Consider the following 24,319-nt stretch of genomic DNA (forward strand, 5'->3'; position numbering starts at 1 on the left):
TAGACACTGGACAGGTTATGAAAGACTTGAGGTGCCTGCTCTCCAGTGGGAGATTGACCATACGATAGGTGCTGCATAGATCGAGGTTAAAGTGAACTGCAGGCTTGTCAATCTTCCTCAACATCTCGCCGAGATTGGCGAGAGGATGGCAATCTGTTAAAATGTGGCCGCTATTTCCCTCCAGGCCGAGATTAGAGATCTGAGCAGTCCAGCAGGCAGTGGCCTTACAATAGAGAGTTAGCAATATGAGAGTGAATCTGATGGGACAGTGCACGATTCCCTTCTAGTGGGAGATTATGCAGTTTAAGGGGGAATCTTGAATGCAAGGATGTTGGTGACACTTTTGGTTTCTGGCTGTAGGGTGCCCCAGTGGTAGAGGGCGAGAAAGGAAAAGGAGTGAAGGTAGCTATAACAGAGGGACACAAAAGGAAGGATAACATCAAATAGGAAGGATAGCAAACCGATTGATTGAAAGACAAGTAGAAGGAATTTGAAGAGTGACCAGTGTTTCATAGAGAGCCTGTTATCATAGGGCCAGTGTGAATTCGATATTGAGGAAGAAAAAATACCGTTGGCTTCAATGAAAAACAAAGCAGAGGGCTAAATTATGGGCAACAACCCAAATTAAAGCAAAGCAAAATTAAATGCATCAAAATTCCAAAGAGGAATTTCCTCAATGGGAATAATACGTTCATGAGGCGAAGACAGCGGATGTTCTGTTTTGACACATTAAAAAAACAGGAAGCTATGATGGCGCTGTTGGTCAGACCTTTTAATTGCTTGTTTGCTGTCATCAGTGCAATCATTAGTGCAATTACCATTGAGTGCCTTACTGATGCAGACAGTGCAGTGACGTAATTTCAATACTACATGTGGGATTCCTTATTCTGACCTGATGCTGATGGAATTAAAGAATCAAGGTTCTAAATCATGGCGATACACTACTGGACGATCTGGTGAAGAGGTGCGGCACGCTAGACGGAAGCGCAGCAGAAAGAAGCCCTGTTTACAGAAACCAAGACTCTGGTAGAGTGCAGCTAATAATGAGATGCATCTGGAAGGAGGAGTCATTCTCATGGAAATGAAGGCTCTGGCATAAGGTCTCACTTCTATTGACACACGATTTCAGGAGAAAGGTAACACTCTTTTTTTGCTCTCATATTGCCCTTGCCGTGGACACTTGGCAAACCACCATGGCTACACATTTACATGAATTTTGATTCACAAGCCATGTTTCACCTGCACTGTAAAATCTGCTCAAATTTATAAGATTGTATTAGCTTTTCTAATGTTTACTCATCTTGCCTAATAACTTAGTTTAATTTATCTTGCCCATCCTCCTCTCTAATGAGACCCAGGAGGTGCAGTCATGCTTACAGAAACACATCACAGAAGGTAGGTCTTTGAAGGAGGGGGTTAGGAAATAAAGAGCCATGCTTACAGAAACGAGGGCGTGGGAAGAAACAATCACATCCACAGACCCAAAATCTCAGGAGATAGTAGCTATGCAAAAGAAACGAGGGCTAAGGAAGAAAAGATCACATCCACAGATGCAAGATTTCAGGAGATAGAAGCTATGCCTACAGACATGAGGGCTGAAGAAGAAGAATAAAACACATCCACAGATGCAAGATCTCATGAGATAGAAGCAGTATCTACAGAAATTAGGGCAGAAGGAGAAAGAATACACATTCGCAGAAGCAAGATCTAAGGAGATAGAAGCTTTACCATCAGAAAGAAGGACTGAAGGGGAGGAAAACACATCCATAGATGCAAGATCTCAGGAGATCGGAGCTGTGTCTACATAAACGAGGGCTGACAGAAAAGAAAATAATTCCATATAAGCAAGCGCTCAGGAGATAGAAGTCTTGCCTACCGAAATGTGGGATGAGAGAAAATAAAGCACATCCATAGATGTAAGGAGATAGAAGCAGTACATTCGGAAACGAGGGCTGAGGAGAAGAAAACACATTAACAGAAGCAAGATCCCAGGAGATAGAAGCAGTGCCTACCGAAATGAGGGCTGAAGGAGAAGAAAACACATCCACAAATGCAAGCTCTCAGGTGATAGAAGCTGTGCCTACTGAAATGAGGGTTACATCAGAAGAAAGAACATCCATAGATGTTCAGGAGATAGGCGCTTTGCTCACAGAAATAAGGGCTGAGGAGAAGAGAACACATCCATAGATGTAAGATCTCAGGAGATAGAAGCAGTGCCTACATAAATTAGGGCTGAAGGAGAAGAAACACATTCCAGATGCAAGCTCTCAGGTGATAGAAGCTGTGCCTTCTGAAATGAGAGTTAAATCAGAAGAAAGAACATCCATAGATGTTCAGGAGATAGACGCTTTGCTCACATAAATAAGGGCTGAGGAGAAGAGAACACATCCATAGATGTAAGATCTCAGTGCCTACATAAATGAGGGCTGAAGGAGAAGAAACACACTCACAGATGCAAGCTCTCAGGAGGTAAAAGCTGTGCTTTCAGAAATGAGGGCTGAAGAGGAAGAACGCACATCCATAGATGCTGAGGAAATAGACACAGTGCTTACAGAAACAAGGGCTGAAGGAGAAGAGAACACATCGATAGATGTAAGATCTCAGCAGACAGAAGCAGTGTGCACAGAAACCATGGCTGTAGGTGAAAAAAGCAAATCCATATCTGCAAGGTCTCAGAAGACAGAAGCCATGCCCGAGGAGAAGAACACACATCCATAGATGCAACATCTAAGGAGATTGAAGCCCTGCCTACAAAAACGAGTTCTGAAGGAGAGGAAAACACACCCACAGATGCAAGATCTCAAGAGATAGAAGCAGTGCATACACAAACGAGCGCTCGAGGAGAAGAAAGGAAATTCGTAGATGCAAGATCTCAGGAGAGAGAAGCTGTGCTACAGAAACAAGGGCTGGAGGAGAAGAAAACACATCCACACATACAAAATTACAGGATATTGGAACTGGGCCTAAAGAAACGAGGGCCGAAAGCAAAGAAAACACACCCATACATGGAAGATTAGAAGAGATCGATGTTGTGCCTAGAGAAACAAGGGCACTGTTAGAAGAAGCAGCTTCTGTGGAAGCAAGATCTCAGGAGGAATTGGCTATGCTTACAGAAAAAAAAGGCCCTGTGAGGAGGAGTTCTGAGATCGACAATGCTAGCTGCTATTTAGCTTCAGTTTGTAGCCTGGAAGAGTCTGATTAGATTGCACAAACTACTACCAGGAGCCAGCTTTGCCTCTGAGGCCAGCTGCTGTCGTTCAAATTAACCCTGTGTCTTTGGGAATTTGTATAAAGGGGCATTTGGATACATCTAAAATACACAGGGGCCATTTTGTGACAGTAAGTGAAAGTAAGGTCTAAATTCAAGGTGTAATCTGTCTACAATTTACTTACCTAGACTATGGGGGATTTTGCAACCATTTTGTATTTAGTGGCAGAATAGGGACATGAAACAGATTTAACATTTCCACCACACATTCCTCCTCGGTCTTCAGATGCCTCATTGATTTATAGCAGCATAAGATTTTCACGGTGGTGTAAGAGAGCAGGCGTATTCCTTCAGAATACATTGTAAATGCTGTCCACCATGCACTAATGCCAGGTGGCATTTACACTTTTCTACAAAATGAAGTGTAAAAGCAGGGCATAAGGATCATAACGCCTGTTTTTACACTTTGCCTTTGCACTCCGTTATGCAAATGTGAGTAAATTGCATGGAGTGAACCCACCAGCACTTAAGTGCTAATGTTGGAGCACGCTGTACATTGAGCCCTCATTCCCAATACACAAGCTCTTTTGTTCTCCTGCTCATCAAATCCTTAAATTGATTCCTGGGTTTCTACAGAAACAACATAATAGAGGGAGGCAACCATGGTTATGGAAGTGAGGGATCTCAAAGAAAATGACAAGTTGATCCTGGCCCGGTCACAGGTGGAAGGAGTTATGCAAACAGCAGCAAGGCATCATAAGAGCCAATCACTGACACTTCCTCACCTTCCTAATGAATATTCGTCTGATGTTCTGGTCATCCCAGCTGAAGGCGGTGAGCATCTCTCTGTCTTCTTGATAATGGATGTTGTAGTTCGGGCGGGTGTCTGGAATACAAAAAGTGTAGTCTTTAATCACCCTTATTTTATCTACTTGCACAGGTATCGAAAAACATATACTTTTATTTTATTATATAGTTAATCAATACATTTGATGTGTTATATATAGAGCTTTCACCAAAGCGCTTTACATAGAACATATTTGCATACAATATAACCCAACCTGTTGGTATTCATTTATTGACCTCAGAAGGCTGAATGGTTGAGTTGGCCTGGCAGTGATTCAAACCTGCAAGCTGAAGATCAGACACAGACCACAGCAGTGAGCGCTCAACCCAATGAGCTATCTTACCTACTAAAAGCGCAATCTTGGCACAAAGGTATACAGGGCACTGCACAACAGGATTAATACATCAATATCTAAGTGTCAATGCATATCCAGTGCCAAATATCTTTATTAATACATATTATTCCAGTGCAGCCACTTAGAATATCATTGCTCATTTGCATTAGCAGTCAGGTGCAACCACCCACGTTCCTTGGATGGTAGGCTTACCAAGTAGTTTACGCCCATGCTCTGAGCAAAACTGTTGGATGCTTGTGTCTGCCCCCTGCTCCCTTCGTGCCCCTCTGCCCTCCACTCACTTAGCTCACGCACGTCATTCTCCCTCATTTTCATTAAACAGTTTACCACTTACCACCATTGCCACATGAAGCAGCTGCCACCACACATTCCTCCTCTGAGCCAGCAACCTGCTGCTTCAGGGTGACCACCTTGGAAATGGAGGGGGGACTTCACATGGAGTGTCAGCTGCCATTTCCATGGCAGCCGTCTAATTTGTGCAGGGTTTTTAGGGTACCAAACGTGGCACTTTCCCATTCATGGCCCTTTTGCTACCCTGAAATAACTTATCCCTTCACGCCTTGAAGGTTACGCGGCGGTGCTAATGCCGTCAATAAGTCGCTGCAGGGAATGGTAATAAGCTTTAGGGTAATCAGAAAACAGTATATGTTGGAAGGCACAACAATATTAAAAGTATATAAATTCAGGTCATTTCGCTAGGATATGATCATTTGAACTCAGGTAGTTCATTTACAGCTTCACGTGCAGCAGGGAGATTCTCAAGGCCACTCGAGATCCTAAAATATGAAACACCAAACACACACCAGCTGTGAGTGCAGCATAGGGTTATCAGCTGGCAACAGCTGGTGTGTGTTTGGTGTTAGCAAGCTTTAGGGTCTCATCAGGGGTTGGGCAGAGTGGTATAAATGCACCGGTAATGCTATTAGCGGTTTGCCTCCAGTTTTTTGCTGGAGGTAAAAACCTCCCCTTTCCACCCATAATAAGCGCTATTAGCCCAGCGGTAATTGCACGGGCGCTAATAGCGCCATTACTGCCCCATAGAGTCCTATGGACTCTAAAAAAAATAAGGGGAGTAACGGCCTTACCGCAACTCCGGTACTAGCGCCGGACCGAGTTGTGGTAACGCTATTGCATTGGCAGCATCCCAGCGAAATTATCACCAGGAAACCGCCAAGGCCATGATGAGGACCTTAGTACTCAGTAATGGCCCTCAATATGCCCAGGGTTGTTAACTTGCCTCTACAGGGCTTTGAATCGTACACTTCGGGCCTTTTTCAGTTAAGGCATATTGGCACTCTGCCAGGCTTGAGGAGGTTTACCTGCTGTTGGCTGTACTGGAAAGCAGGGAGACACATGATCCTCACTGTGATCTAGGACCTGGCCGAGATACAACCTGCAAAGGTTGCCCCAGTAAACACTCTAGTCCCAGGCAGTGTCTGCTATTGGCTTGCAGGCTGGCTCCCACCCAGCTTGCAAGCCAATAGGCATTTATTGCTGGGGTCCAATAGCATCGCCTCTCGCTGGGAAATTATTTTTGACATACACGCATTACTTGTTGTAGTGACCCAATTTGACCTTGTATTAGCACTGGAGCAGAGACTGGATTTGCTTTGTGTGTAGCACTTGCACAATGTCAGGATTTGCATTTATTGAATCTGACGAAGTCCGAGTCCTGAGAGCATGAAGCCACCGGTTCCATGATGCTCACCTTAGAAAAGGTATAAGGAGGATTGCAATGACAACATTTACACGGGTGTCACCCCTGACACTAATACCAGTGTCACTCTGGCCATTCTGAAAGCGATAACATTCGTTCAAGCCTTTTCATTTCATCAGCACTAAAATTGCCACAAAGGTGGCTATTGTGCTGGCACTAAAACCGCAGTGTATGCCTGCCATTGATGTAGTCCTAGACACAAACCTGAGTATCTTCCTAACTGTGGGCCTCATCACAAGCGGGTAGTAATTTGGCGCAATTTCCACTGAGCAGAAATAGCGCTACTGCTGGGTCGTGCAGTGGTATTAGCGCTGCATCACAACCTGCCGTAAAGGCGCCAGACTCCGGTGGTAACGCTATAAGCACCCAGCGGAAAATACATAGAATTAAGGGTTACCTCAATGCTAATTGTGCTACCTCCTGCTATGCCAGCGCTGTTAGCACCGGGGCTAATAGCGCTGGCAGAAATTGCGTGATCGCCGGTCTGGGAGCATTGTGGTGGCCATTTTGAAAAACACAATCCATTAAATAATTAAATATTTCCACTTCCAGCAGCCATCCGGTCCTGAAAAGAAGCAAGAATGTCCCAGGAGAGGATAAGAGGCAAGGTAGCAGAACATCACCTGCGCAAACCCAAATTTAGGGAGGGGGAGCTGGTGGTCCTCACAGATGAGTTCATTGCCCACTGTGAAGATCTTTATGGCAGTCGGCAGCCTGAGACCACCCAGCAGCGCAGGACATACATCTGGAATACCATCTGCCAGTAGTTGACAGCAGTGGCACATGTAACCTGTGATGGAGAGGACTGCAGCAAGTAGTGGAACAACCTGAGGGTCAGGGTGCAGGAACTGCTGTCACAATACTGCCAGGAGTCCCTGGCGACTGAGGAGGCACTGTGGACCCACTGGTCCTCACCACCTGGGAGGAGAAATGTAGTACAGTGCTGGACATCGAAGGGCTAGAGGGAGTTGGCAGTGTGAAGGTAAGTTCCAGCAGCCAGGAGGCAGGTGGTGAGTCAACCCCCTTACACCCCCAACACAAGTGCATGCACAAATGATAGACCAGCATTAAGATGCCTCAGTAGACATTGACACATGTCAGCAGACCGAGAAGCTGGGCATGCCAACAGGGTGGAGTGATGGGGTGGCACATTAGCCACCCTGCACAGCAGCCATGTGGCAAGGCACCAAGGGCAATCCTGAGCGTCACAGCAGCAGGAAGGGGTGGCAGGTGACCCAACCAAATGCCATGCGTGCCACACCCCTACTGTCGTACTCTGTGCCAGAAAGGTTGAGGTGCGTGAGTAACCACGACACCGTGCAGCAGTCACACCAGCATGTTGCAGGCCCAGTTGGCCTGCCCCATGTTGGCATGGCAGACAAGCCACAGGGAAGTACACGCCCCCCACACCAATATGTGCTCAGCCTGCCAATAATTGTGCACCACAGTGCAGACTGTTGGCATGGCAGACAAGCCACAGGGAAGTACACGCCCCCCACACCAATATGTGCTCAGCCTGCCAATCATTGTGTACCACAGTGCAGACTTGCTGGCTGCACAGCAGTGCCCCATAGAACCATGCCTGTGCTATGGACTAAGCCACACCCCATCCCACCATGTGAGTGCCACCGGGGACGGCATATGGGGGCATGAAGGACCACAAGCATGCATGTCAGATGTCAGTTTCCCCTGCATGAACATCCTGCCCTCCACACACACAGGCCAAAGACCAACAGGCCATGTGACACCCACTGATCGCTACAAGCAACCCCATGATGCTGGGCCCACATGCAATAATACCATCTGACCAACCATGCCCACATGCCTATTTGTTTGGGTTTCCTCTCTGTACCATAGCAAATGTGTCTTCCATGCCAACAGAAGTGGGGGAACCATACCTGATGACATTTCCTATGAACCCTACAGTCACTCATGCATTGCCAGAGGAGGAAGAGGTTGCAGGCCCACCTGGGAGCAGCATATCCGGGCCCGCAAGGTCTTCCACCACCACCCCGCAAAGGGTCACTCAGGCTACTCCGAGGTGGATGTCCCGCCGCGTGACACCGAAACACAGCAGGGCCATGCCAATGCCCACATCACAGGCCATCAGGAACAGTGTGAGGACCGCCTGCACCCACACTCGCAGTGGAGGCACAGACACTGAGGCCACACTTGCTGGCAGGGTGATTGAAGAGTCTCAGGGGGACACAGCTCAGTGTCACCGCCTGCCAAAGGGCCACAAACCCTGGATAGCCCTCCACGCCGTCAGCATCCACACTCCCCGGATAGCCATTCACGCCACAAGTGTCCACACTCCCCGGATAGCCCTCCATGTCACCAGTGTCCAAACTCCCCGGATAGCCCTTCACGCTGTCAGTGTCCACACTCCCTGGATAGACATCCATGCCGCCACTGGCGTGCACTGTCACCTGAGCCGGACGTTGACACTCCCTCATATGGTTCCCCTGAATACAGCTCAGGTCCAGTGCAAAGCCACTCTCCCACACAGCACACACCTACACACAGCATGCTATCGCAGAGCTTGAGGACATGGAGCGCAGACAATGGGAGATGGATGCAATTGGCCACACGCACTTTGAACACCTGTGGGCCATTAGAGACAGTATTCAAGGAGGTACCCGCAGGATTGTGCAGGCCATCTCTCGGAACAGGGCAGAGACAACTGCCAGCATGGCCACCCTGACACTTTTATTTTTATTTTAGTGCATGTAGGAAACATTAAGTCCTTTCGCACATAAAACCATAAAATACATTAAAATGGCATCATAAGGTACAGAAAACAATACTTCATCTCAAACCAGTAAAATATACTTTTAATTTTAGATATGACACATTGCACATAAGTTCATCCATTCTCTCTAGATATGCAATCACTTATAAAAGGAGTATGTTAACTTAATTTTAAGTCATACTTGGAAGGCGGCAGCAGAAATAACGTACGATTCCCCACAATAAGGCATACTCCAGAACTGATAAGAGCCAAAATTTACAAATTTTGCATATCCCGGTAGGTAAAAAACACTCAGTGCCTGACAATCCGTGAGGACATGTCGCGCCGTTTTCCCCTTGGCAGAGCATAACCGGCGGAGGCGCTCCTCTCTTTTTATGCCCCTCCATGCCCCGGTATAATCCAGAGCTAGGAGTATATCAAGTCGAAGATGGAGTATAAATCTGATAAAGACATGGAGATAGAGTGTGACAAGATATCTACGCTGAGAATCTCTGAATAGGCCCTGCTGGGAATACACTGTGCACCTGCTCATCAACGCCAGTCTGCTGAGGGTTATAATGCGGTTATGGATACAGGATTTACCACTCGACCCACTCAGAAATATGGGGACGTCACACATGTTAGAGCAGGTTAGATTGATATCTCGGCAGGCAAACACACCATAGTCTCCAAATCCCTGAACCAAGTGCTTTTAGAGCGAAGACTACAATGGTCCAGAGTTCAGTATAGCAAGGAGCAATTAGCGCTCCCGTTAAATTTGATTTCAACACAGAACTTGCATGCCGCCACTTTTCAATGGGCCAAAAGTGATTGTAGGCCCAATTCCAAATGCAGGGCCTCAACCGGGATAGAAATAGGTAGATTAAGTATAGAGCGCAAGATGTTAGCCTCGAGTTTGGGAAGCCATGACACAGCCCTCAAAGGAAAAACTTCAAGAGCATATAGGATGCTCGGTATGATCGACACCCTATATGCATTTACCAGGGCTTCAGTAGATCTACCACCATTCTCAAGGATAACCCTCCTTAAAGTCAGCCACTTGGCCCAGGTTTGTGTAACTATCCCCGCCTTCAGGTGGGCCAAGGACGGAGAAGCCGAAACCTGTACACCGAGGTGTTTGTAGCCAAGGACATAATCAAGGCGAGCACTATCCAGGACCCACGAAAATCGCCCGTTACATTTCTGCCTCTTACTACAAATCATAACCTTGTTCTTAGATAGGTTAATTTTCAGACCATTGATTTGTTAATATGCATGCAGCGCATTTAATGATCGCTGCAGTCCCATGGCGGTCCTGTCCATGACCACTGAGTATACATAAGGCAGACTATCTCCTCTCTGCCAAATCGTGGAGGTTGATTATTTTAAGAAATGCTGCATATCTGATACATACAGATTGTATAATAGGATTGTATAACAGATTGTGTAAAGCACACCCCTGCTTGAGGCCCATGTTGGTTTGGTAAAACCCTGACATGGCACTCTCTTGCGAGAGTCTAACTTTGACCCTGGTATCAGAATACAGCAGCTTTATGAAATACAACAATGTGCTGTCTATTCCCCACGCTACCAATTTGTCCTATAGGCGAGGTCGAATCACACTATCAAAGGCAGCACTGTAGTCTACAAAGCATAAGTGCAGTGGCATATCAGGATAGTTATGGGCATCAGATATAAGTGTCTGGAGGATCCAGATAGAATGGGAGGTATTAAAGTCCCTTCTAAAGGCCGACTGATGCGGGCCCGAGAAGATGTTCTCTTTCCACCCAGTAGTTCAGCAGCTGAAGCAATAGGCCTGCAATGAGTTTCGAGCTACAATCTAACATAGCAAATAAGTGAAAACAGGAGGGGTTAGCGCGCAATCCCCGTTTAAAAACGGAGACCAATATCAAGTCCCGCCAGGATTGTGGGATGTCCCGTCTCGACAATACGTAGAAAGAGCTGTTTCAGCAAAGTGGCCCAAAAAGATGGGGCCATCTTCAGTGCTGCATTACAAAGGCAGTCAGGGCCAACAGCCCCAGAGGCTTTAGATTTCATAATCATTCCCTGTAAATCGGCTTCTGCCACATGGTGCCAGACGGTGGTTTTGGTCATAGAGATAACTAGGGAAGCGCTGCTAGGTTCCTCCGAGCAAAAATACAGGTCCAATATGTATCTACCCCAGGCTACCTCAGCGACGCAGCAGACTTCCTGTGCCTCAGAGTTGACTCAGAAGGTACCCAACATATGCCAAAATTTCTTGGAATCGAGCATGACGATCCACGTACATATGAGCTGCCATCTTGCGGAAGTATAGATGATTTTATGGCCCTTGAGCCATACCCGAAATAGATTTTTTAAAGATTTTAAGTTGGCCACTGCCTTCCCTTAACTGCTTAGCCATGTTCCACTTGGTGTATCTAAGCTGGGACCTCAGTGCTCTTTTCTTGGCCGCGATTACGGCATCATAAGAGGCACCCTGCTTGGAGGATTTAAAACATTTGGTCAGATGTTTGAGTCCCTGTGGCAGAAAAACATCCATTAGCTGCCCCAAATCCCAATTACATCTATCCAAGATGGATTCTGTCATGAGATATTCCCTGGTCAGTGCACGATAAAAACTGTCAATAATGGCTGTTGACCAGAGTATTCTGTTTCTTGCTATGTTAACTAGAGGGTTGGCCGAAGATACTCCGTGGGTTTTGTATGAACCTTTTTACATGCCATTTTTAATGTGACATGATCACTCATGTTTACAGATTGAGTGCGAAGTTGGGGTACTTGGTTTCTGATAGCCTTATTTACAAACATAAAGTCAATTCTGCTGTGACTTACCCCAATGGACCATGTGAAGTTCAGTAGAGGGGATTCGGTAGACAGGGGAATCAGGTCGAAAGCAGAGAGAACCTCTTGTCACTCGCTTGCTTAATTATGGTGGGGCCCATGTGAACTCCCGCTGGGGACCCATACTCATCCGAACAATCCACATTAAAGTCACCCGTGAGGATAATGTCCCCAGCCTTTATTTCACCCAACCACTCACACAATGTATCATGAACAATATCTATTAGGCTAGCAGTTTTAGACCAGTGTGCCACCCCCATTTGCAGGGAAATCAGGTATAGTACCTGCCAAATAATGTTTTTCCTCCCTTACAGCATGAAAAGGAGTCAGGGAATAGTCGCACCTAACCCCAATACAGAGCCCACCTTTAGGGCGTCACAAAATTGATGGGGAGGAAAGGGAAAAAACATGGAATAGCCATCCAGATAAAAGAGGGACGTAAGCCAGGTTTCCTGTACACAGAAGATGTGAGATGTCAATAATTCTTTTCCACCCTTAGGGTTAGTCAGGAAAGAACGGTGGCCCTGGGTGTTCCAAGAAAGTAATGTAATGGACCGGGTGCAAGTTCCTGAGTTCAATTCAATGGGGGACATGAGACCACACCCCGATCCTTCTTCCCTTTCAAGACACAGGCCCTTGATCGTTGGTCTAAACGTGAGTTACTGCCCAGCTAGGACCAGTAAGGCCACCTTGTGGCATGTGGGCCCAAGCAATCTGATCAGAGGCTAGATAAAAGACATATTTATCAAAATCCAAATCATAAAGCAGGGTGGCATTTTTACAAACACAATCCGAAATCAGAGGAGAAGCCAATTTCAGCAATACCCAGTTGGTGAAGCTATGATAAGGAGGCAACTCTAAAGTCACTATGTCCTCAGAAGTGAGACCACTAAGATCAGGTATAAGCTGCAGCAGTTTGAGCACCCATGTTTGATTCAAGAAGGTACTGGTATTTGAAGGCTCTCATTCAACTATCTTGATGTATTTTAAGCCAGCTTGATTTCGGCGGAAGTCAGTGTGCAGCCTCTCATTTTCCCCGGGTCTACTCCATGGCTTCAGACAAGAATGCCATGCAGCTAGGAGCAAATTCGAAATGCCCTCAGCATGGGTCGGCTGAGTAGGCGGCAATGGAAATGCCTTCCTGGGGGCTCCAGTGTTATGCACAATGGAATGGAACTCTGCATTACAGTTTGTCGAAGTACCAGATAGATCTTTAACTTTGAGGTTAAGGGAGGGGTAGCCGTTGTCTTTTCTTACTCACTAAAGGACTGCTTTCCTGCCGAGGGACCGTACAACATCACTTGACATGTAGCGCCATCCGAAAAGGTGTTAACAGCTAAATAGTTGCTAGGTGTGGAAGGAGCCCGGATGAAGTCTTGGCATTTTAGAGAGGGGAGCACCGCTACCGGGGTGGCAAGTGCATCCCCATGTTTTAAAAGAAGAGGCGGAGGTAACCCACCCCCTGTCTTCATCCTGCGCCTCTTTTTCTCCTTGGGCGAAGCACCAGGACTGGCCAGTATTGACTGTTCCACTTAGATAGCATCAAGGGCTTGCTTTCTGCAGGACGCTGTTACACTCAGCTTGGGGCCCTGCAAGGTAACAGGATGGGAAGACACTTTTTTGATAAGGGACAAGGACGAAGAAGTGGGATTCCTGGGCTTAACTGGAGCCTCCTTTTCCAGGAGAAGTCTCCTCACAGATGGTACAGTATGTGAGAGGTCTCTTGAAGAAGGAGGAGCAGCTTTGACGATCTTGGGCCTGGCTGCCGTGGATTCATTGATATGGCCCAGCATATGTGGATCGATAAGTGGTCCTCTGCCAATTATGAGCAGAGAGAAAAAAGTGCATCAAGTTTGGCTAGAATCGTATCTGATGGAGAGACTGTCACGTCTGAGGCGCCCCCTATTGGACACTTCGGATTAACTTCTTGGGCAAATTCAGACTCTGCCTCTTCACTCACAGAAGAATAGGAAAATGTAGGTGTTACCAAATGTTACAGATCTGGAGTGTCAGACAGATAAGAGTTTACAATGTTTATTTGTCTGCAATCATTGGGGGCTAAAGAAAGCCGCTTCAAAGTAAGGCAGTGGTTAAGAAACGATTGATTGTTGTCAATCAAAAAAGAGCTTTGTAGGATATTGTCACACTGCTGCTTTGCTGGCTTCTTGGTTCACTCACTCCCGCTCTTAGCTATGGTAGACTTTGTTTCAAAATAGGTAGTCATTTTCTTTTGAGCTGAATGTTGAGGTTTATTAGTACCATGCTTAGCTGTAGCATGCGGCTGCTTAGTCAGTTTATTTTTATTGAGGGGAAAGGAGCAGGATGACTGTTTAGAGGCATGATTAACTGCCCTACAAGGGGCAGGTTTGGGGGGTCTCTCTTCGATCCTGGAATGATTGTCCAGGTAACCGCACCAACCTCAGTTGATGCCCAACAGCGAAAAGTAGGTAATTCAAATAAAGGGGAAAAGGGGAGGGGATAAGGAAAGAGCGGATCATGCAGTTGTAATAGTCAATGGGCAGACATATCCGCACAAGCAGGCTCGCCCTCAACAAGCCCCAAAGGAGCAGCAAGATCAGAGGAAGACCTCAGTGGGAAGGTTATCTTGTCCAGGGGCCACGCACTGCAACCAGCAAGGACAGCTGGCCACCACAGTAAATCTTCCGTAGCTCCCAGAGGCAATGCACTGTACCGAATCAGTTCCTGGGTCAATGTTGGAAACACATGGGCACAGAGCATTAGAGCTCAAAGGCAAAGCCTGCAGTCACTCTCGAAACATGGTAGCATAGCCAGTACCAGATGAACATGGGAGGCACTCGGGGAGTAAGCTGGAGTAGGAAACGTAAGCTGGAGTAGGAAACGCAGAGTAATGCTCAAAACCTCTAATGGCACATATGAACCTCCAGTTCTCGGGCCTTCTTAGCCTGTGCGGACTGTGCAGACTGCCGAGCAACTCTGCGACCAACACTGCGGCTGCTCCATGTGCAAATTGAGGTTTTGAGGACAGCTCCTCCTCCAGCACAGCACCACTCGGTAACAACCAAGGAAAAAATACTTCTCTCCTACCTCGAAGGCTGCAGAGCAGCTCTGCGACCGACTCTGCCCGACACTGTATGCCCAGAGGGTCAGGGAGATGACTGAAGGCGTCTCTGCACTGGCATAGGCCATCCGGCAGAGCACAGAGGTGCAACGGCAACAATTACTGGGGACAGGCTCTGTTCCCTCCACTTCAACCACTCCTACAGATGAGCCAGAGCAGAGAACGCTGAGGCGTCTGTGACAGTGCCTTCTTTGTCCAAACTCACTGGGGGCTGGCAGGGGGGAAGAGGCCACCGTTGTAGGGGACTCTGAGACACTGATTAGCTTGAGTGGCCATGCTGGGGAGTTGATGGTGGGAGGGGAGAAGGGGATAATGTGTGGGGGACTTGCTGGTGGGAGGTGGTAGGGAGGATAATGTACTGGGGAGTTGGTGGTGGGAGGGGGAGAAGGGATAGTGTTCTGGGAGTTGGTGGTGGGAGGGGAGGAGGATAGTGTGCTGAGGAGTTGGTGGTGGGAGGGGTAAGTGGGATAGTGTGCTGGGGAGTTGGTGGTGGGAGGTTGAGAGGGGATAGTGTGCTGGGGAGTTTGTAGGAGGAGGCTAGTGTGCTGAGGAGTTGGTGGTGGGAAGGGGTAGGGGAGATAGTTGGGGCACTGCATTCTATAAACACAATTGAAGTTCATCAATGTGAGGACATTCCTGATTGTGTCATTGCCGAGTTTAATGACTGAGTTGGTGTCACACAGTCGTGCATGGCTTGTGCCTTGTGAAGGTTTAAAAAGAAAATTGTTTATCACTCCCTGGCGTGCCATTCTCCCATCCCTCATGTCCTCTCTGGCAATGCATACATTTGCCTCTGCCACAGGTACTGCATCATCACCTTCTTGGGCTGGCATCTCCATTTCAGGGGGTAGCTGAACATTCCTCTTCAGGCAGATATTGTGCAGTATGGCACAGACAAGCACAATTTTGCCCACATTCTCTGGAATGTACATCAGGGCTCCACCAGTACAGTCGAGGAAACAGAAACGTGCCTTCAAGAGGCCGAAGGTACGCTCAATGCACACACAGACACTGCTGTGAGTGTGGTTGTAGGCAATATCCTGCAGTGTTTGTGGACCACGCACAGGGATCATTAGCCATGGCAACTGTGGGTATCCACAGTCACTTGCATGGGGGGAGGCACAGGCATTAGTCACGGTGTAAGGTGTGGGGTGGACTTACACATTATCAGGTCAATGGACTACTCATGCATGCATATGGGCCTTCATTTCACGACGTGTCTATTCTATGCCTGAGCATGCAGTGTCTCTTGTGCCATGCATTTGTGCTTCATATGTACCCTGTTCCCTTGCAGCATATGTTACATAGGTGTATGTTGGTGACATGTGCAGCGGACATGGTGGCTGTCATGTGGAAGTGTATTCACACCATGCATGTGGTATGCTGGTTTCCCCATGTGCCATCCCTGGACATCTGGTGACAATGCGTGGGCATTGTGGGCTGGCTGCTCATGGGTGCATGGCTGTGGCACTAATCTGCAAATGTCAAACTAGGAGCATACTGGCATTTAACCAACTGTGATTGTGCTGGGATTTTCAAACTGGGAATATCATAGCAAAATATACTGGGGTATCAAACTGGATTATGCTGTACTTGTCAAACTGGGTTTGTCAAAGTGTGATATAATGGGACTGTGGGCCTCATTACAAGTCTGGCGGTAACCCTTAAAAGTGGCGGTCACGGGATTAACGCCACCAATACTGCTCTGCTGGATCATGAGCCGGTGCAAATACCGCTGACTGTAAAATCAGTAGGCACTATTACAGCCAGCCACACGCATCACAAGTCCACGTTTGGCGGTATTAGTGCCGAAAACCAGTGCTAATACTTCCGAAAACACAGTGCAGTTTCCTCCAGCTTCCACCTGGAGGTAAATGAGCACAGGTGCCTGAAATAAGCCATAGGTGATCCCAATCCACTCCAGAGTGCTACGTAAGGCACACCTCTACCCCAAACACTTTTTCAAACACCATGCTGCCACTAGCCACTGTGAGCTTGGACAGGCAGCTGCTCATGCTGCAGCTGAAGTAGAGAGACAGGACAACCAGGCCAGGGCACAGGGAGCACAGGGGGGAGTTTGGGGGGGGGGAAGAGGAGATGGAAGAGAGCCCAGGCAAGGCACGCACTGCTCCCCAGGGTTAGGCCCTCACCCTGGACCCTCACCGACAGCCAGTTGGTCAACCTGTACCGCCTCAACAGGGAGACCATAACAGAGATGCTCACCACAATCTGGGACGACATAGGGAGCAGGATCAACATCCGGACAGCTATGCCCCCCACTGCTGAAGCTAGTGTCTGTCTTACAATTCCTCGGAACTGGCACCTTTCAGCACTAAGTGGCCATGATGCACGGCAGCCCACATTATGCACAGTGTTGGACCATGTGCTCAAAGCCCTCCTGCGGCAAGTGCAATGCCACATAACTGCAAGCACTACCACTTCCTGAATGTGCAGGTGATCTGTGACCCCAACCTGTACATCACCCACTGCTGTACCCCTACCCCCTACCCTGGTTCCACCCACGATGGCATGTTCCTATGGAACAGCACGCTGCCAGGATATATGTAGACGCACAGTGGACAACAGACCTGGATAGTGGGTGAGTAGAAAAGCCAGCACACATGCGCTCTGAAGCACATGCCCAAATGGGGATGGGAGGTGTAAATAGCTACGCAAAGGATGGCATGACAAGCAAATGCAAATTCTGTACTTGACCACCTCCCGCACCAGCGTCAACATACAGGCAGGGGAGCATACGCATGTCAGACTTACCTGCATGGAGATGCTGATGTACACATGCAGTAGCAACTATAAACACGAACATGACGACAGGTACCACAATGCAGCATGCACTTGCCAAAGCAATGTTGACAAATGGCAACATTGCCTCACACATGAACAACAAAAAAAGGGCAATTCCTGTTTGCACCTGTTTGGACCGAGAGGACGCAGGGCCCGAACCCCTGCTCAGACAACAGGTAAGCACGCGCCAACATGTGTTTTTCCCTCCGTCCCTACAGGCCATCCCCACCATCACCAGGCAATACCAACATCAATGACATCAGCCCTGGATGGATTCCACAATGTAGCAACCTCACCCACATCAGCCCCAAGCTCTTCAGCAACCCTTTACCGTCCACAACACAGACGTTTATGCTCGCCAATGTCCGCTCAGTTATAACCTATGCAGCAGACATCGCCGACCTCATTCCTACCCACAACCTTGACACCATCTTCATCACTGAGACCTCGCTGACATCCACCCATATCCTCGATGTCCTTCTCCCTGACAACTACAGTATCCAACACAGAGACTGGCTGAACAAGACAGGCAGAGGCCTTGCAAGTCATCCAAAAGACCTTGTGACCCTGCACCAGACTTGATGCCAACAACATTGGCCCCTTCAAAGTCCTCTCCTGCCACTTCCCGCTCTCCCTGACAGACACAGTCACCTTCCATCTCATCACCAGACCACCCAAACCCAACACCAGCTTCATTGGAGACTTCACCGACCTGGTCACCACCATGCCCCTCACACACACCAACAACCTCTTCCTAGGAGACTTCAACCTCCCAGGCAACAAGACCACCATACCGATAAAGGAAGCTCTCCCTGGCCTTCTCAACACCCTCAGCTTCCCACAGCACACAAAGGACCCAATACACGAGAAAGGTACCATCCTCAACCTAATCATCACCGCACTGTCTATCCTCTACTACAGCTCTCCTCTCCCGCTTGACTGTTCTGACCACCTAACCGTGCCTGTCAACATCCTGAGCACACCACACCTTCAGGTCCTTCATGGAAGGCCTTGCCAACCTCCACCTTACATGACCGAACACCCCCAACCGAACTGCGACTCTCGCATACGAAGCATTTAACACCACTCTCTCAGCCTCCATCGACCAACACATGCCTCTGAAACAACTTACATGCAAACCAAAATCATCAGCACCCTGGTACAAGCAAGAACATGCAAGAACTCAGCTTCAGCAAAAGAGTCATCAGGAAACTAGAGAAAGTTTAGTGCCGCTCCAGGACCTCATCCGAGCTGGCGCTGCTCAACGAACTCTGAGCAACATGCGAAAACTAATCAACACAGCCAAACCAAGGCCTACTATCAGAATACCATAGCCGAATACAACAACAAAGCACAGCCCTCTTCAAAGTAGTCAAACAATGCGTCATCCCGCTACCCGAACCTGCCAAATCACACTCCATTGAAAAATCCACCGCCATGAACACCTTATTCATAGAAAAAATCAGCCAGATTTGCGAGCACATAGACACCAGCACTGCATCCACAGACCCACCTCAAGTTCCTCCTTGCGAAATCTCCACACCCTTGACAACATTCAATACACTGTCGACAGTGAACCTGACAAAAACCCTGGCCGCATTCAAGGCCGAATCGTATACAGATGACATCCTACCAGCATCCATCCTCAAGACAATCCCTGCAGAAGCTCTCTTTCCTAGCTGGAGATCATCAACAGCTCCCTAACTCAAGGCACCTTCCCATCGACCCTAAAACAGGACAAATCCTCCCGGTACTAAACAAACACACTTTGGATCCTGACAACCAAGGTAACTATCGCCCCATCACACATCTTCTCTTCCTAGGTAAGATCAGTGAGAAAGCTGAAGCCACACCACTGCAGTAACACACCGACACAAACACTCTCCGCTAAACCTATCAATCCGGGTTCAGATCCAGATGCAGCATGGAGACAACAACCATAAAGGTGGTCGACGACGCCCTCAGTATCCTTGACGACGGCCACCTCTACCTCCTGGTTCTACTTGACCTCTCAGTTGCTTTCAACACAGCAGGCCTCCAGGCACTTACGGACACCCTGACTTGATTTCCTACGAGTTAGGTGTGACCCTGAGCCTCTTATCTCCTCCTCGTTTTGATGCTGTGAAAATAGACCCCTTGATCATCAATCACTCATATCAACATTCACCCTAGGCTGTATCTCAGCACTAAAAGACAGGCCTGCCTAGGTGTGTGCGCTCATCAACATGATTAAGCATATACAGCCAGGAATTGTAAAGTTCTTGGACTCAGAGAGATACCACTCTGAAGCATTACTCTGAATTATACACTTAACACAGGATTTATCATGTTAATGCATTTAATGTGACCCGCTATCTCCTGAGGGTGCTTATGTTCATTAAATAAGCTAAAGCAAAAGCAGATATAACATAACATAACATCACACCTATGAACAAGATTGCCATGTGGGCAAAGAGCATATTTGAATAGATAAATAATGAACAAGTGGTGGTTCTAGTTTAACAGCATGTGTAACCTTTATGTCTCATGAAGCTATGCTACACTATACTACACACCATCAGTCTGAATGCACTCAGCAAGCCCCCACTCTTCACTCACATTTGGAGCTGAATGTACTTCAAAAGAAACAGCTCCTGCTGTCTCTTTCCTGCTACTGCTCTGCTCAGGACTCCTCTGCTCTGCATTCCTCCCCAGCCCTGCAGGCCTCAATGCCCTGGCAAGTCTGCTGGTGTTCCCCCTTCCCTTTTTGCTTGGGCCTTATATGTATGAAGGAACATGGTTTCCCTGCCTGTGTGCATTCGTCATAGCCAATATCTGGAACAGTAAAACCTAGGGCTGAGCGTGTTACTGTGGTCGTGAGTTTAGGGTTCCTTTGTAAACCTTCATAAGGTAGGTTTTTGCACCTCTCAGTGAATGCCTTGACTGCACTTTAGGGCATCTGTGGAGCTCTGCATCATACAACAGTTGTCTTAGAGAAATCTCCCTCACTTGTTACTTAGCAGTTTATATTGTACCCACTGGGCCTTAACTGGGCGGATGTGCACAATGGGCCTCATCACGACTTTGGCGGTAACCCTTAAATCCAGCGGTAGCGCTATTACTGCTGGATTTAAGTCAATGTGTCTGTTAGCGAATCCTTATCAGATCTAACACTTCCTTTTTGTACAGACCATAGGCTGATCTCAGATAACACCTAATGGTGTGAAGTCAACGGTCACACCTACTGGTGTGTAGTTAAAACAGGCAGCTATCTGTTGTTTGTGGTTTGCTCATCTGCAGGAACAGGAAAGCACCACTTCCTGGGCCTTGGTGAGGCCACGAATATTGTTCCAGTGTGCACACTAGCCTTATGTGTAAATGTGTGCTGTATGTTTGATGACCATTCTTTGGCTATCAATGGCTGCAGGCCACATGAGATATGAAAAGCTGTCTTAAATTAGGCTTGTTTTCATTTCATTTCATACATCAGTGTATGGAGATCAGGGAACTTGTCCTATGCTGGTTCAAGTCCTACCTCGCCAACCGCCAGCAGTTTGTTCAGATGCAGTCCTCTTAATCACCAATGCTACCCATCAGCTGTGCAGTCCCGCAAGTTTCCATACTCTCCCCAGTGATCTTCAATCTATACATTGAGCCACTGGGAGCCCTCATAGCCACACATAACATCCACATCCACCAATACACAGATGACATAAGCCTTTTTTACCCATCTTTGTGCTACTGTTGACCTGTCACTTGCTTTTGACAGAGTAAAACATAGAACATAGCAAGTTATGGGATAAATTAAGGTGCTGGGGCCTTCAGAATAATCTTTTGAGTAACTTAAAGCAACTTAATTTGGAGACAGTGCTGAGTGCGCATAATGTCGTCTTTTGTCTGATGAAAATTGCAATGCAGAGACTTTACTTTATTATTGTAATTTTCCTTTGCGTTTTTAATAACTGCCCTTTTGTCCTGGTCAGTCCAGGAGCACCGCTTCATCTGTCCTATAGTCCTCCTAAAAGCTGTTTAGAGAACTGAATCTCATAGTTAAAGTGCCAGTGCCTCTAACTACTATGATTATTTTAAACTTCATAACAAATTAGATTATGCTTACTAAAAATCGGAAAAGCCGATGGTGTGCAAAATTCTAAATTCGCTCTATCATTCCAGGTCAAAATCACTTGATTTGCTAATAGTGTTGGAGGATCAGGTTAATCTGTTCTTGCCTCGAGAGACCAAAAGATTTTTTAAGCCCAGATAGGGAGAGGCTTGCTTAAAAACCTTAAAACCCATGGCCACGTGATGATGGTCACTTGGATCACCATTGTCAATAGTAAAATGGGTAGGTCATACCAAAGAAATTATGTAGTTACGATAAAATCGAACAGAGATTTTGAATTATTACGATGCCATGTAAACAGTTTGTCTTCCGGAAGATCAATAAAATAATGAAGAACACATAGATTTCACTCTTTAAAGATTTTGCCCATCTACACCCCTGAAGAGGTTTTATATAAGGACCAGGTCCCTGAACGAACATGTCCTTGACGGCAACTGCACAATCTACATTAAAGTCCCCAGAGATCCCTTTTCCAGAACATGACAAAACATGACAACAGGATTTCTGCCAATTTCTCTTGTAAGACTTCACAGGACACCTCTAGATAATTGCAGTATATGTTAATCACTAGTATCCTAGTCTTAAATGTACAGAGGGTGATTTGTACCACCAAAATACCCTGGAACTCGTTATCCCAAGTACTTACTTCTAGGGCTCAAGAAGTCCTGGCCGCTACAATCAATCCACCATTTGGCATACCAGTGTCACCTCTGATGGCATTTTGCTGGTATCTACTGGGAGGAGGGCCTAGAATCCTGTGAGATTCATGAGAATCTTGCCACCAGTAACAGCAGCAGTGGGGTGATTATCAGGGAAGGGAAAGAGGGAAAGAGGTAGAGAACAGCAGAGTTTTCGAGTAGTTTACATAACTTAAGGAGGTCTGTCTCAAGTCTGAGAGGGGCAGGGAGGCTGTTCCAAATGCAGGCACCACCCAATGAGAGAGACCTTCCCTCCACTCTCTGCTTGGAGAAGCCTTTTACGGTCAAAGAGTTAGAGTTAGAGGAGCGGAGGGCTCTAGCAGGGGAGTATTTGGGAAGGGAAAGTTGGCGATAGAGTCATCCCAGGCCCCAGAAGGCATTGTTGATGATGCAGAGGCTCTTAAATTTGATCCTTGCAGCCACGAGGAACCTGTGAACCCTATGCTTATATGTGTGTGAAGCCAAGAGGCATGAAAGTGGCCCATGGAGCACCATATAACACTTCCTGAGACATTGAGTAATAAGTGACCTCCACCAGTCAATTGAAACATCTAACATAACATCTGCAGAGTGACTGCCTGAGTTCTGTGCTTTGGACATGTTCCTAATTAGTGTGCTTGTGAAAGATCACATTGCCCTAGAGAGCACTGATGCCACAATACAATACATGAAATTATGAGAAGTGTTGTGGTGTGAAGGTAGAAAAAAGAGAGACTCCTCAGGGAGTGTGCACAGAGGTAGACAATTCTAGTCTCAAGCAAGATAAGAGTTAAAGAAACATAGCAAAGAAGACAGCAGAACATTGAGATGTAAGAAATCATAGGATATTTCATAGCAGAATGGAAAAGAAGACACTGAGAGTGCAGATAGGGATTGCAGCTGGAATTTCTTTTGACCCAAGAGTTAATGGTGACGATGTAACTGGATTATACATAGATAATGGCAGCACATTAGGATAGTCAAAACAGCCAAATATGTATACCGTACTTAATCTGGAGATCTACTCCCATACTGATATTGTGTCAGCTGTGTGCCTTTCCGAATGATGTTACAGATTTGCCCCACCGCGCTCCAGATGAATGGCTGTTGCATGTATGAACAACCCTGTCTGTGAAGAAGCATTACTTTTCTGTAACTTCTGGGGCTCTTGAAGACAGCTTGCATCATGTGGTCCCTTAGTCTTGAGCCACAACTCTTCTAGAATATGTGACCCCACTAAACTCTCAATTGGATGCAAACTCTTAAGGTATTTTTATATGTCACAATCAGATTCAATTTTCAAATAACAGATGTTTAGTTTTAGATTTTGGGGCATGTGCTTCTGCCTTACCACTACGATGTAGCCAAAACAATAGTACAGAGAGGAGGGAGAGGTAAGGGTTGCTGAGAAGCAGACTATTAGTTTAGTCCTCGTCCCTACTCCCTCATCTATTCCTAGTTCTCCTTCTAATCCCTCATCCTAGACCTTTTCTTTCATCTTAGTCTTATCTTATCTTAACAATGAAAAACACAGCACTTGCTTCCAGTGGAATGATTCTCTAAGTCTTCATTACAGTCCCGGTCTTTGTGCCAGTACAAGTCCCAACCACCGACCTAGGCCTAGTCACAGAACTAATCCTAGTCGCAGTCTGAGCCCTAGTCCTCATCACAGTCCTATCTCTTGTCAGAACCCTAGTGCAAGTTGTAGTCCCCATTACAGTTGTAGTGCTTGTCACACGCCTAGTCTGAGTCATAGTTCTCACCACAATCCTAGTCCTGTGTGTAGTCCTCATCGCAGTCATAGTACTTTTCACTGTCCTAGCCCTCAGCACATTCACAGTCCTAGTCCTCAAAACCATTGCAGTCCTCATAATAGTCCTAGTCCTCATCACAGTTCTAGCCCTTCACACAGTCATTATCGCAGTCCTAGTCCTCG

At 47.0% G+C, this 24,319-nt stretch overlaps 1 protein-coding gene across 1 annotated transcript in view; it reads right to left on the reverse strand.

Annotated features, from left to right (window-relative positions):
* The window catches only part of FAIM2 (Fas apoptotic inhibitory molecule 2), a 342,143-nt gene that overhangs the window by 244,038 nt on the left and 73,786 nt on the right, over positions 1–24,319 (reverse strand). The window contains exon 3 of the mRNA XM_069653661.1: positions 3,994–4,094. Coding sequence (XP_069509762.1) covers positions 3,994–4,094 — 101 coding nt within the window. The remainder of the gene's footprint in view (positions 1–3,993; positions 4,095–24,319) is intronic.

The sequence above is a fragment of the Ambystoma mexicanum genome, chromosome 3q (genome assembly GCF_040938575.1).
Source record: "Ambystoma mexicanum isolate Mex_15411 chromosome 3q, UKY_AmexF1_1, whole genome shotgun sequence".
In the NCBI taxonomy this organism is placed as follows: domain Eukaryota; kingdom Metazoa; phylum Chordata; class Amphibia; order Caudata; family Ambystomatidae; genus Ambystoma; species Ambystoma mexicanum.